The sequence below is a fragment of the Dermacentor silvarum genome, chromosome 7, assembly GCF_013339745.2.
Source record: "Dermacentor silvarum isolate Dsil-2018 chromosome 7, BIME_Dsil_1.4, whole genome shotgun sequence".
NCBI classification, from domain to species: domain Eukaryota; kingdom Metazoa; phylum Arthropoda; class Arachnida; order Ixodida; family Ixodidae; genus Dermacentor; species Dermacentor silvarum.
In genome coordinates, this window is record NC_051160.1 from 163,568,019 (window position 1) to 163,582,549 (window position 14,531).

The following is a 14,531-nucleotide window of genomic DNA, read 5'->3' on the forward strand; positions in this document are numbered from 1 at the left end:
TACTGAAATGAACTGACATGCTTTTTTATAAGTTATTCCTAGAAGGAGAGTTTTCTGTGTGTTAAGCTCCATACCCCAGTCATAACACCACTGTTCTATGGACAATATAGATTGCTCTAATAGATTGTGGTCGCTAATTGATGTCATACATTTATAAACAATGCAGTCATCTGCAAAGAGATGAGTGGAAACCCGTGTCAGGAATTACTTGGGTTAAATCATTAATGTATAATATAAAAGCAGAGGGCCTGCGGCACCTCAGAGGTTACAGCGAGGACATAAGAAAAATTTCCATAAATTTCCACGAACCGATGTCTGTTCTTGAGGTATGAACTTGTCCACTTAATGAGATAGTCAGCGAGCCCAATGCTTTCTGAATTACAGATTAATTTTCCATGCTCAACTTTATCGAATGCTTTGCAGAAGTCTAATAATAGCACGTCTACTTGACCAGCGTCCATCGAGTGTCATTGCAAATTCATGTACAGTTGTTACTAATTGCATGACAGTAGACATCCCTTTCCTGAACACGTGCTGATGTGGTGATAAAATGCCGAATCGTGAGCCGAATCGTGCACAAGGGAGGGAAGCGGGAAGGCAGCACGGAAGGGAGGGTGGGCGGCTTGTACTTCGGTAGCAACTGTTTAGTTTGTCCAGTGGCACGCACATTATTTTGAAAGCAATCTGCAGATGTGATGACTTCGGGGTTGGAAAACTCGCGGTCGGCCTGTCGCCGCTTGCGTTGCTGCTCTGTCCTTCTCGCACGGCGCTCGGCAAGTCGATCACGAGAAGAACCCGGTACCTCCATAGCACGCACACAACCCATGGCAACTGCCAGAGGAGGTCAACCCAGCGTGCTTCGCATGGCCATAGCATCTAATCCGGTTCTGACGGCAGTAATTCCGCAAAAAAAAAACAACGTATATAAGTTCTATAAGATGCACCAACGACGAAAAATACAGAACAATAATGCAACTTATATACCAGAAGATAAGATAACTCTGAATTTAGAGTTTTTCGTGTTTTTCTAGATGGGTTTATCACCTGTAGTGAACAAACTGGAACACACTTATCAACAAAGTAAATGAATTTAATTACAAATATATCTGCGCTCATACCATTAACTGTAATCCAAGTGCACCATGGTGTGACCATAACCTTTAAATGACTTTCCAACAGGAAGAAGCAATTAGGTATGTATACCTGCTAAACACGCTTTTAACGATAATTGTTGGATTTCTTACAACCATGAACTTAAGACACCGAAAGGTAAGGCCCTTTTGAAGTAACGTTTAGTACTTGCGTATAAAATGAGCAGAAAAGAAGTTTAAACTACAATAATTATATGGCTAACTTGAAGCCACACGAAGCTCCCTAGAATACTAGAAAGCCATAATACTGGCATGTACCAAAATCGCGCACTAACTACGGATTGCAAATGTTGCGCTCTAGGCTATCTCGGTTACTAGATTGTTAATGTTAAATGTTAATGTTAAACATTATTGTTAATGAAATTGATATTGCGTCTTGTTCTCCCCTGACATTCTTGCTTTTTTCTCACGTGCGTGAGTTATATGCTTATTTAAGGTTAGAAAGTGCATTTAGGTGTCGTGTTTTTTTCTCTTTTCTTTTATGCAATTTTTTGTTTTTTCTCATCTGTGATGATATTATAGTGCTTGAATTGTAAGCAATTAGAAAAACTATTTCCACTCTGCTGCTCCTTTTGTTTTACGGGTATTTGGGGCTGGTCAAGCTGCCACGAGCAGCTTTTTTCCCCACTTGCCCTCCGCAATACTGTATTTTGTTTTGTGGAAATAAAGCCTACTACTACTACATGCCAATAATTTACGCTCTCAAAACAGCTAAAAATAACTATCTGCTTACCACTTGGCAATTATTCTTACGACAAATCCAACAAAATTCCGGCAGGTTGCATTTTCAAAACAATGCTGCAATGACACTTACCTGTAACAAAATTTGAAACCAGGCCAGTTGGTGTTCAATGTTACTACAAATTACAGTGAGCACCATCAGTCTTTGTCCTGGTGTGCACTGCGATTCACAGTAACTTATGGATAGTGCATATCCTAACCTTGCAGTTCTTCACGCTATATATCCTGAAAGGTATCCCAGTGCGGACTGCCCTGCCTGTGGACTAACGGCAACATTGAACCATGTGTTGTGGGAGTGTGAAGCCATCGGCTCCGCCTTCAGCGAGGATAGGTGGGCTGCGCTTTTGGGCAGCCCCGAACTCTACGATCAAACCGAGGCCGTCCAGAGTCAAGCTCCGCTTGGCATTCCCTACGTGGGACTAGCCAGGTGACACGGGGTCTCCCCTGCGTCTTCTCTGGACCTAAATAAAGTTATTTCACTCACTCACCTCATCACTGCATATAGACGCCCAGCATTGTGCTTACAGGCAAGTAAGTGTGCGCTCATGTTTCAAGTAGCAGTGTGCAAATATTCGAAACTTCTGTATAATGAATCGAATATTGTCCTTTTCGATTTGGTCATCAAATCGAATAGCAGTCACTATTCATAGATGCAAATATTTTTCTAATACCTTCAAATATCTCTAAACGTCAAATGCACCCAATTAAACATAGAACTGAAGCAAAAGTGCGGTAAATTTTCACCCCCACGGGTATAGCATAGACATAAAATGAGAACTTGAGAACTTGCATAGTGGAGCAGGCTACGTCACTTAGCTAGCCATACTTTACAGGCTGTACAGCAATCATTCGCATTCTGTGAAGAGTCCTGCGCATGTGAAGAAACTACTTGTTTGCTCTTAATTCTCCATTTGTGCTTTTAATAAATAATGCTTCATATCGTACTATGTAATGACCGAAGCTTGCTAACTTCAAGAATACCGGGATGTGAACATCAATGTATATTAATTGTAATGACGGCTGTTCATTATTGGATTCGCTTCTGGCACTATTTGATTTGGTCTCAACAATCACTACTCCCACACCCATGGTTTCAAGCCATTCCTTCACTGTATTTCAACGTTGCTCCACTTTGCATTTTTAAGCAAAATATGCGTGCTTCTTGGTGCTTATCACTGCCACTGAATGTTGTTCCCTCCATAGTCTCCTACAAAAAATTACTAGAAGGAACACTGATACTGCATGATAAACTTTTTAAAGCGCAAACAAGAGACAAAGCACAAAACGAAGGTCAAACACAGGACAGGCGCCTGTCCTGTGTTTGACCTTCCTTTTGTGCTTTGTCTCTTGTTTGCGCTTTAAAAAGTTTATCAAGTATGCACCAACTAGGCCCACAGAAAGTTCTAAGCCATATATCTGATGCCGCAATCGTTCAGCCAACGAGGGAGTGGTGGTTAACACGTATAGATTTTCCTGGTGTTGGGCTTGTGGCTTCAGAGGTTGTTGCGACTTTGTTTACTACGATGTATCTGCCCTTATTGGCCCAAATTTGAAAGCAATCCTACTTTTCTAAATGCAGAATGCAAACGGACTCTGCATACACGCACCGTCACTGTGAATTGTTGCACGCAATATTTCATTGGAAACGATCAGTTTGCTAACTCGCAAAGCCGTTTGAAGCCAGAGAGGATGAAGTTTAGGCAAATGAACTAACCGTCACTCTCGCGTTAGCTGAATCACCATGCTTGCAGCTCCCACAGACACCAGTTCACTCTAGCAATTTTTGTAGGAAACTATGGCTCCCCCCTTGCGTGGAATAGTCAACACAAACTTATGAGACGGGAGAGTGAGACACACAAGGGACAGGCACTATGTGTCTCACTGTCCCATCTAAAGTTTGCGCTTGTTCAACGCAAGAATGAGCCAACTAGCCCAGCAACATATTCTATTATGGCTCCCTATACTTTGCGTCTATGAGCGAGCGTGTGCTCGTGTCACAAACCACATTTCATTGCGTATCAAAGAGGTTTCTGCTCTACTTGATGCTTTTATTGAGCGTCTGTCTGGCACAAGAGTCAGCAGAGTGAAAGTCGCAAACCAAAGAAAGACATGCTGTAGTGAGTGCACTTTGACACAAACATTCAAGTACAAATTTTATGGTCGTGCGTTGACTTTGCAGCGAATGAATGATGACGACGACAATCGAGTGCCCGAGAAGGGCGAGTCGAGGCCAGGTGGCACGTGCATGGAAGAACAGCAGCGCAGGCGAGCTAGGATCGGCTACAGGGCGTACTGTCGGCAGGCTGTGACCAGGCAGATGGGCTCGAAAGACACAGTACCAGTGCACACTGGCCATAGCATCACTGGCACAATGGTTGAAACCAGGGCGTCTGCCACGATCCACCCGCTGTCCTTTCTTGCCGGACTTACACTGCTAGGACCAACCAAAGGTAGAAGGCCACATGGGGCACTTCTGGGCCTCTGATTTAGCTCCTTTTTACCAAACTGTGGTGGCTGCGATTTGGCCACCGCCTACTAGAGGCAACTCGTGACACCTCCTACCGACGGCTCGGCTCACCCTCACTTCGTCCTTCAATGTCCCGTCTCCGCATTGCCGTTGACGAACTGTGAGAAACTCATTTACCTTTCGCTCTGTAACAGCTAGAGCATGAATCCCACCAGAAGGCCTCAGATGCACAAGGACGTTCTTACTGAGCCATGGGACTCATTTTGCTTGCTCTTCCGTCGTCACCGAGTTGCATTTGAGTATTGCCCATGTTGTTCCATTTCCCCATCGTGCCTTATGTAAAACAAACAACGCACGTGTCTTCCTGAACTTGTCCTCGTCCTTCCTTTTCACTTGTCTGCATCTAAACACCAAGTTACGAATGTCCTAATCATTACACATCGCTTAACACTGCTGCTGGAATAGTGAAAAGGAAAGAAAGGTTCCGTTTATGTGCAATGGACAACTATACAGTCTGTCAGAATTAGATGTGATAATCACAAACACGCACTTGCAATAGAGGGGTAGAGGAGAGAAAAAGGCAAAAACTCCCGGGAAGTGGATAAAGCTATGAAAGGTGGCTGCAGTAGGTATTCCACTGCAGGTAATACCTGCAGTAGGTATTACACTTCTAGACATCGGAGTGCTATTTGAACACATGCAGCAGGAAAATATAGCAGATGCCTTTTCTTCATCACAAAAGGTTCCAGTCTAGGCCCAACAGACTCTCTGCTTGCTCTTAGTAGTGATTCTATCAAAGGGAGGCCATGGTGCACGTTAACATATGCTGTATTAAATGAGCATTTCTGGGGGATGGGGTGCTTTCGGAGGTGATCAAACACGCATTGTCTTGCTTTGCCTGAAGATTTTCCGTGACTTGTTTCTTTTGCCATGCTATCGTACCATGCTCAGAAAGAGCCAGTGGGCCTCTTCGATTAGCCGTCCCTGACAGTCCCGGACTGACCGTGAAGCTGCACACGCATGCAACGCTCATTGGCTGAAAGCACTGCCTCGGGCAGTCCGGGACTGTCAGCGACAGATAATCGCAGATCACTTCGCTTCAACAGAAGAGGCACCTGTCAAAGCGTAAGATACCTGCAAGTTTGCTTTCACAAACGAATAAACGTGCTTTTTGATCGCCTAAATTATCCACGTCTACATTCAGTCACGAAAAAGTACGTCACAGACGCGCACTTGTGGTGGCCTCAAAAAACTATTTCCAGCAGAGTCGGTGAAATGGCCAAGTAGGCAAGCAGTACACCAAGGCAGGCGTTTCTAGCGACAAAGCGATTACACGAGCGAACTTCGCCACGATTGTGCAGGCCTCTGGCCAGCTTCTGTTTCAACCTAAGACGTCAATCAATCATGCCGCGCTTCATGTGTTTTCTCACCTTGACGAAGCTTATGGATATCACAGTACCCTCAATGTCGAGCAGAACTGCCTGGATGCCGAGCATATTTGTGCACTGTCGCCGGCTTTGCTTCGATTTCGCAATCACTGAAAACGTTCCGCGCCTCAGGAAAGCTCGTAATAGCAAGTTCGTCGTACAAAAAAACGCACCTTGGGTCACCTTTCTGTACTTATATGAACTTATCACGCGCTTAAGCCGTGCACACCTACAACTTGAAACCACCCGCTTGGTTTGCTCTCAGGGCTGCCAGGTTTTTCAGAGAGAAAGCATAGAGGAAACGTAGACGGCTATGTGAAACACCCCGTTTCAAAGGGGATGTGAATGGATTATCATCATCATTGGGGCGGAGACGTGCTCCGCGTCGTCTGCTAGCGAGCGCACGCGCGTTCGTTGCGCTGACGCCCAGTTTTTGTTGTAGATCGAGAGTTTGCACAGCACATTTCCTTAAATGTCTTTATTTGCTTTGGTGCGCCCATAACAATTGTTATTTTAGGCCAGTGAACTGCTTTCTTCAGCCCTGTTTTCTAAAAGCAATGTGGGTGTCACACGGCGCACTTACGATAGAGTGACCTAGAATATGGGAGAGTGTCCAAAGCGCCGGCTCCGGCGAGGGCCTTTTTCTGTGAACTGCCGCGCCGCGCCGCTGCTGCTCCGGACCCGTGGGCTTTTCGCGCTCGCGAAGAGCGCGGGAAGCGAGGGTCGTCTGCTACGCGCTGTAGTTTTTTGCGTTCATTTTCCACGCAAAGCACTTAAACTGTATTTAACTTCAACAGTGTGGCGCTGCATGGAGCTTACCCATCTTTGAGCGTTTTTTTTTGTGCTTGGGCAGCAAGATAATGCAAAAACTAATGTATCAAACGCGCGGCCTAGCTCCGGTGCTAGAGTTCGGGAACGGTATTACGGTAACTGTGCGTGCGTAGAAGCGAGCTAAATGACTCCGCGCAAGGAAAGAACGTAAAAAAAGATGGGCACGTGGGCAATAGCACCATGCTGGCAAGAATAAGAGTAACGAAAAAAGTAAATTGCTCACGAAGTCAAGTGAAATACTTACGTGCGTGCAGTGACCGCTTCGCTCACCACTACGCGCTTTTCACTCACGGTCGGTAGTAGTTTAGAGCCATATGCATATGTATGTATTCATGAATTTTTAAGCCTCGACAATACTTTATCATGAACAGAGCGCAGTGAGAAGGTGTAACGGAAACAAGAGAAGGAGCAGAGGCGGCCCTAACGCCGCAATATTGTTGGCCAATTTCGCTTCAGGGGATAGCGCGGTACACGAACAATTCTTGCTGTACGCTATCTCTTCAATACAAACTTCGCGCACGTTGTACCTTAAGGTTCACCGTGAGCGAAGCTGGTTTCAAATTCAGACATCCGAAAGAAAAGCCATTTCAGCTAATAGGTAAACAAACATAAAAGGTAAACAAATATATATTTTTCGACATTGAAATGAATGAATGTACTACTGGCCTAGCTATTTACTCATTTCTTATGCAAAAGTTGTTGCAGCAATAGCCTTGTTTTATTAATCCGTGAATCCTCTCTCAAATTACCAACATATAACTTCTCATGATATAACAGTTATTGCCTAACGTGTGATTTTTTTACATAAACTAACAAGCATTCATGGCGCGTGATGATGTTTGTGCTTGCATTATATTGAGTGGAAAATCGTCTTGAAAATTACAATCTTTGATGCACTACAAATATCGCTATTGATTCTACATATCCCTAAAATAGTTACATTCAATCAGTAAAACATGAGAAGTTTATGTTCTGGTGATTAGTTGCCTCTTTCATTACGTAACTACAAGTACGTCATTATTTATCTTAAGTATGTGCGCTGTGTACGAACCACCGAGCGTACGCAATAAATATTCCTAAAGTTTTACTTTCACGTTAAGATTCGCTCAGTATTTGCGCTCTTGCAACAAGAAGGCGAAAGACGAGTTGCACATCCGTAAAGCATCACGTTCGTTTTCTGACTTTCGCTCGTAATTATGAAATAGGGCGTACGTACACAATGTTGTACTGTTAGCATTTCATTTATTTTGGTTTGTCTTGTTCTTTATCGCGTTAATTTTTCTCGCGTACCCTTTGCCGTGCTATAGCTTAGTGCTTTTGGTAGGCTGTACTGCTAAACTCGAAGACGCGGGTTCGATTCCCGGCCACGGCGGCTTACATTTCGATGGAGGCGAAATGCATAAAACACCCGTGTACATAGATTTAGGTGCACGTTCAAGAAACCCAGGTGGTCGAAATTACCGGAGCCCTCCAATACGTACGGCGTTTCTCGTAGCCATATTGTGATTTTTGGATGTAAAACCCATAAAATTATCATTACTATTATTACCCTTTACATGTGCTCTCAGTTCTTCATGATATATGAGCAAGTTCGACACAGTGAGGTCGAGATTGGCATTCAACACGGTCTTATATCGCCACACCCCCACCATCAGAGGGATTTCTGGCCGAAAAATGCGGGTTTGCACCACGCACACGTAATATTGTTTTCATTAATCGCGACGTGAATGCAAGTATATCAAGTTACTAATGCCATGACCCATCAGTCATCTTAGTCACACATTTGTGCCTTTCCACGCTATACTTTGGAATATATACCAAGTGAATGAGACGCGAGAGTTACGCGCTTTGTATTTATTTTTGGTACCGCGGCCCCACCGAAGGACACATTACGCTTCCCAAGAGCCAGTTAAGGATTTCGTCTTAATAAAGAAAAAGCAGAGCGCGGGAGGCAGTCTTATAAAACAAATCGAATGCATGAAATAAAAGAAAGGGAACGATAGGGTGTAAAAGCGTTAGCATGAGCTAGCCATATATTGCATGTTCTCCTGCTTGTCATCGCGATCTCCAGCTTATTTTCTTCTGCAGCACGTTCACGTTGCTCATTCCACGCATAACTAAATGAAGTTAGCGCGCGGAATGCGTACGTTACTCAAACAGCCGCGGACCAAACGAGCGAGAAGTAAATAACCCGTATTCACAGCCGGCAAACGCGTTATCTGTGCGGTGAGTCACTGCGGTATTACGTTGCGGTAACGTGGTACTTAATATATCCCAAAATATTGCGATGTTGGCTAATAGCAAACAAAATATCACGCTCGTAGCAGACGCCCGCCGCCTTGGCGCGGCTTCCGCAGCGGAGAAAGCCCACGATGGATGGATGGATGGATGGATGAGGCTGAACCCTTTAAATCGGGCGGTGACATACGCCACCTAGCCATGACTATTAAGATAATTTGTACTTTGTGGTGGGTGAAATTTCACCCCTGCCTTAATTTTATCCACCAATCAGATAACCTCTGTTTGGTTATTTCTACCCGCTTAAAGTCTATTTTGCCTTCACTGTCCCTAAACCCCAATGCTTTGAAAAAATCAGCCCCGTTGCCTTGCACTGTAGGGTTAAGCCCTTTACAGAAAAGTATGAGGTGTTCAGCCGTTTCCTCTTCTTCTCCACACGCACAGCACAACGTGTCTATACCTTGGTACTTGACTCGGTACATCTTAGTCCGCAATACTCCCGTCCTGGCTTCAAACAACAAAGAGCTTCCCCTAGAATTATCGTAGATATTTTCTTTGGCAATTTCTTGCTTCAAAGTTCGGTATGTGCCCAGTGCTGATTTCGTCTGCATCCCTGTTTTGCACAGACCCCTCTCTGTTTCCTTAACCTTTTTCTTAACCGCTGTTTCCTGGTTTGCACCCCTCCTGCAGTCCAAATATTTGATTGACAGTTTTCTGGTCAGCTTCCTCCATTTTGTATCAACATTCCTCATGTACAAATAACTGAAAACTCTCCTTGCCCACCGCTTTTCTGCCATCTCTCTCAATCGCTCCTCAAATTCTATCTTGCTGCTGGCTTCCCTGCCCTCGAATGACGTCCATCCCATGTCACCCTGTACCCCCTGATTTGGTGTATTTCCGTGTGCTCCCAGAGCCAGTCTACCTACCCCTCGCTGCTTAACTTCCAACCTTGCTCGAACCTCTGATCTCATGCACAGGACCGCATTGCCGAAAGTCAAACTAGGTACCATCACCCCTTTCCAAATCCCTCTCACCACTTCGTACCTATTGTAATTCCACAGTGCCCTATTTTTCATCACAGCTGCATTTCTGCTACCTTTAGCCGTCACATATTTTTCATGTTCCGTTAGGTACTCAGCCCCATTGTTTATCCACACTCCAAGATATTTGTACTTATCCAGCACCTCCAGCGTAACCTCCTGTATCCTATGCTCGCTGCCCTGATTATCATTAAAAGTCATGACTGCCGATTTTTCTTTACTAAACTTCAAACCTAAGCTATCTCCCTCTTTACCACAGATGTCCATTAATCTCTGCAAGTCTTCCTTGCTGTCAGCCATAAGTACAATGTCATCTGCATACATCAGTCCTGGTAATGACTGTTTAATCCATTCTCCCTGCTTGAAATAGGAAAGGTTGAAGCCAAGTCCGCTCCTCTCTAATTTTTTCTCTAATCCTTGTAAATACAGCATGAACAACAGAGGTGACAGAGGGCACCCCTGCCTAAGCCCCTGCTGTATCTATATAGGCCCAGATACCTTGTTTTCCCATTTTATAAGCACCTTGTTAGTTTTATAGATATCTTTTAAAAGATTTCTTACTCCATCTTCCACCTCTAGAGTGCCCAGTATGTCCCACAAATCCTTTTGGATTACACTGTCATAGGCTCCCTTGATATCCAGAAAGGCAAGCCATAGGGGCCTGTGTTCCTTTTCTGCTATTTCAATACATTGTGTCAATGAGAACAGATTATCTTCTAACCTTCTTTGTTTTCGGAACCCATTTTGTAGTTCCCCCAGCACCTCCTCGCTCTCCACCCATGCCTGCAGTCTGTCCTTTATAATCTGCATCACCACCCTGTAAACCACTGACGTCACTGTTATGGGACGGTAGTTGTTTATGTCGGCTTTGTCCCCCTTTCCCTTATATATCATGCTCATCCTGCTCAGTCTCCACCCGTCGGGGGCTTTACCGTGGATTATCATTTTGCTCACTGCCTCTCTTAATGCTTTCCTAGATTTTGGGCCCAATGTCTTTATCAACATAATTGGGATGCTATCAGAACCTGTCGACGTGCTACTAGGAACCCTCTTCTCTGCCCTTTCCCACTCGCTTTGTGCCAGTGGAGCCACTGCACTGACTAGTCCATCCTCACCTGATTGAGCACATGCTATGTTTCGTTCTTTAAATTTTTCTGTCATCAATGTTCTTATATGTTCCATTGCCTCATCTCCCTCTAGTCGAACACCTTGAGCTGTAACTATAAACCTCTGCTCTAGGCTAGTCTTATTACTCAAGGAGTTGAGATGTTTCCAAAATTTCTTCGCTGCTTTTCTATCCTTTTTGTTTACTTCTGACAACCATTGGCTCCCCTTTCTTCTGATCTTCTCATTGATCAAATTGGATGCTTCCCTTCTACAGTTTAAGAAGTTGTTCCATTTTCTGCCTACATCAGCTTCTGGTTCACCCCTCTGCTTTGAATATCTGTGTTCCCTGGATGCTTCCTGACGTTTCTCTATGGCCTTCTTAACCTCCTCATCCCACCAGCTCCCATGCATTCGCGCGGCGCTTTGGACACTCTCCCATATTCTAGGTCACTCTACTTACGATCGCGATCGTGCCCGATCCGGATGGAATTTCTCAGTCCCGAAGGGCTTCCTTGCTCAATGTGTAGAAGAGAGCCAATCGAAGTCGAGAATTTGGATCAAGATGGGGCTCAATCATGATCGAAAGTGGCCGTGTGACACCGGTAAGTACTACGCGCGTAATGGTTTTTTTTTTCTTTTTTTTTTAACCAGCAGCCACCGATCTGTAACATGAAGCTACGTAACGAATGAATGAATTATGAGGTTTTACGTGCCAAAACGACGATTTGATTATGAGGCACGCCGTAGTGGGGGACTCCGGAAATTTCGACCACCTGGGGTTCTTTAACGTGCACCTAAATCTAAGTACACGGGTGTTTTCGCATTTCTCACCCATCGAAATGCAGCCGCCGTGGCCGGGATTCGATCCCCCGGCCTCGTGCTCAGCAGCCCAACACCATGGGGCTCTTGCGTTGCCCAGGGGGCGCTTCAAAAATGGTGCTAAAATGGTGCTTCACTCTCGAGTGAAGCCGAACAGGACGGTCGTGGCCGAGTGGAGCTCAGCGCAGCAGGAGCAGTGAATAAGTTCAATTTTTGTTTATTCTTATTTGGTTGATAGAAGTGTTAGGGTACCCGAGCTATCTATATATATTGTTTTTCATGATTTTTTAGTTTCTTGGTTAGTTTGGTAGGACGTTAGTAGGTAGCGAATAGTTCAATTTGTTTAATTTTTTTTTTTTTTTTGGAAGCGGGTTGTGGCGCACGTGTTGCATGGTGAAAGCAGTGTAAAGCGGCAGTTTTAAACCGCGTTAGGGAAGCTAGTGGAGGTAGCCGGATAGCGAGTTTGCCGTACGGCTTACCGTGGGGCCTTGTTCAGGTATTTTGGTGGGCTTTCTCGTTAGGTGGACGGGTAGACAATGGTGCGGCAGGCTAGGAAGGACAGGGGTGATGACGAGCTGGTGCAGTGCGAGGAGTGCAAACGTTGTTGTTATTTGGACGAGACGAACTTCGCCAGTTTAGCCGACGCTGAGGAGGCTAGCTTCGCGTGCAGGTCGTGTGAAGGATTTAAGGGAGCTGTGCGGCGGATGGAAGGGGAATGGGCAGCCAGTGTGGAAGAGCTCAAAGGGGAGCTGAAGGTGGAGCGAGAGCGGCGAATTGAGCTCGAAACTCGGATCGGCGAGTTGCTCCACAGGGAGGGGGCCGAGGCCGTCCTGGTAAAGCGAATAGCTGGCGAGCTACAAGAAGAACGGGAAAAGCGGGCCGTGCTGGAAGACCGGTGGAGGCGCTAATGGTACAGGCGGCGCGTAATCCCGGGTCAGCTCAGGCGGGCGGCGGGGACAGCGCGGAGACTCAGGCAGAGGCATGCCATGAGAGCAGGGAGGGACGCCTAGGGGCCGTTGAACAGCAGGCGAGAGCCGGCGGCAACACGGCGGTTCCACAACTCTACAGCGAGGTAGTGCGGCAGGCTTCGGGTGGGAAGGGACGAACGGCAGGGAGCACATCGTCACGTTTCAGTGGCGCAGGGCGGGTGGAGAACCAGCTAGCGCGAACTGGAGGACGACAATCGCAGGCGGGAGGCAAACGTGTAGAGCGAAGGGTCCTAGTGGTGGGGGACTCCAACGTAGGTTAAGGAGGGCGTCCTTACAACAGTGAAGGCAGACGGGCGGGTGAGGGTGGAGGCCCAGTCAGGGAAGTGCATGGTTGACGCAATGGCAAAAGCTCAGAAGGTGGTATCGGACAACCTCGAGCATGAACATCTGGTCGTTATCCATGCTGGTCTCAACGATGTGCTGAAGGGAAGGAGCCAGAACCTAAACGGACAGTTAGAGGTTGGGTTGCGTAAACTCAGAGAAACCTCTGCGAAAGTGCATGTGACCATATGCACAATCCCACATGTCCGGGGCCAGGCTAGCGCGATGGAATGGAGGGTGCTTGAGGCTAACCGGGTCATTACGGGTCTGAGCAGACCACTTGGGTACGGTGTAATGGAGGTAAACCGGGAAGTGTACGAGTCTGGCTCCCAGCCTTTTGCACAGGATGGCATTCACTACAGTGGTGCCACGGGCGGGAGCGTAGGTAGTAGGATAGGGCGCCAAGCTACGGCTTTTTTGGGGGGACCCAGAGCCCTAAGACCACCAGTGTAGACGAAGACGGACCCAGAGAGGCTCCAAGATTCAAGAAACGTAGAATCGGTAGAAGAAATAGACGTAAGCACCAGGGGCAAGGTCATTCTGACATAGGTTACATTAACATGCAAGGTGGCAGGAATAGGCTGAAGTGGGAGGAGATAGACGAGCAACTAAGGCAAGAAAAGCTGATGGTATACGGGTTTGTGGAGACACATCTTAGGGACATGGAGCAACCTCCCTGTAATCCTGACTATGCATGGGAATATTGCAATAGAACAGAGGGCAGCAGAAAAGGGGGTGGAATTGGTGCATTCATTCATAAAAGTATGAACTGGCAAAGGGTCAAACAGGAATGCAAGGAGCATTTATGGCTAAAAGGGAAAGTTGCAGGAGAGCAGACACTCCTTGGTTTTGTATACCTGTGGACAGGAGCAAATGCCAAGAGGAAAACAAAAAAATGCTGGAATGCATATCAAGTAACATTAATGAGCTAGGAGAAGGGTGCGAGATTATTATACTAGGAGATATGAACGCACACATAGAAGACATGGACGGGTACACAGACTCAACAGGCAACATGATGCTGGATATGTGTGAAATGCATGACTTAGTTGTATGCAACAGTACTGAGAAGTGTGAAGGGCACATAACATGGGAGGTAGGGAGCCTGCAGTCGACGATAGATTATGCACTAATGTCACATAGGATGCACGATAGGCTAAATGTAATGAGCATAGATAATATGGCTCCAGAAGTCTAGGTAGTGATCACAAACGTATTAAGGTGAGTTTTAGAAGGGAAATGAAAGTAGGTAGGAGGCAAGATGACAACCAGGTGGGATATTTTACTCGGAAAAGCAGCTTGAAATAGCAACCCAGCAAATTGAGGAAGTAATTTCAGAGGATACAAAAACAGAATGGACATATGCAAATTTAACAGGACTATTTGAGCTAGAGCTTACT

The 14,531-nt window shown here is 45.9% G+C and overlaps 1 protein-coding gene across 5 annotated transcripts in view; it reads right to left on the reverse strand.

The window, feature by feature from the left end:
* LOC119458644 (enolase-phosphatase E1) overlaps positions 1–14,531 on the reverse strand; it is a 93,388-nt gene that overhangs the window by 48,562 nt on the left and 30,295 nt on the right. Inside the window, exons 1-2 of one of the 5 annotated variants that reach the window (XM_049671335.1) lie at positions 5,960–6,068; positions 5,790–5,896 (exon numbers count right to left, since the gene is read on the reverse strand). The exons of 2 other annotated variants lie outside the window; for them this stretch is intronic. In XM_049671335.1, the coding sequence (XP_049527292.1) occupies positions 5,790–5,855 (66 nt within the window). In that variant the 5' untranslated portion in view covers positions 5,856–5,896; positions 5,960–6,068. Of the gene's footprint in view, positions 1–5,789; positions 5,937–5,959; positions 6,069–14,531 lie in introns of those variants that run through there. 2 more of the 5 variants (XM_049671337.1, XM_049671334.1) reach the window with 2 other exon arrangements.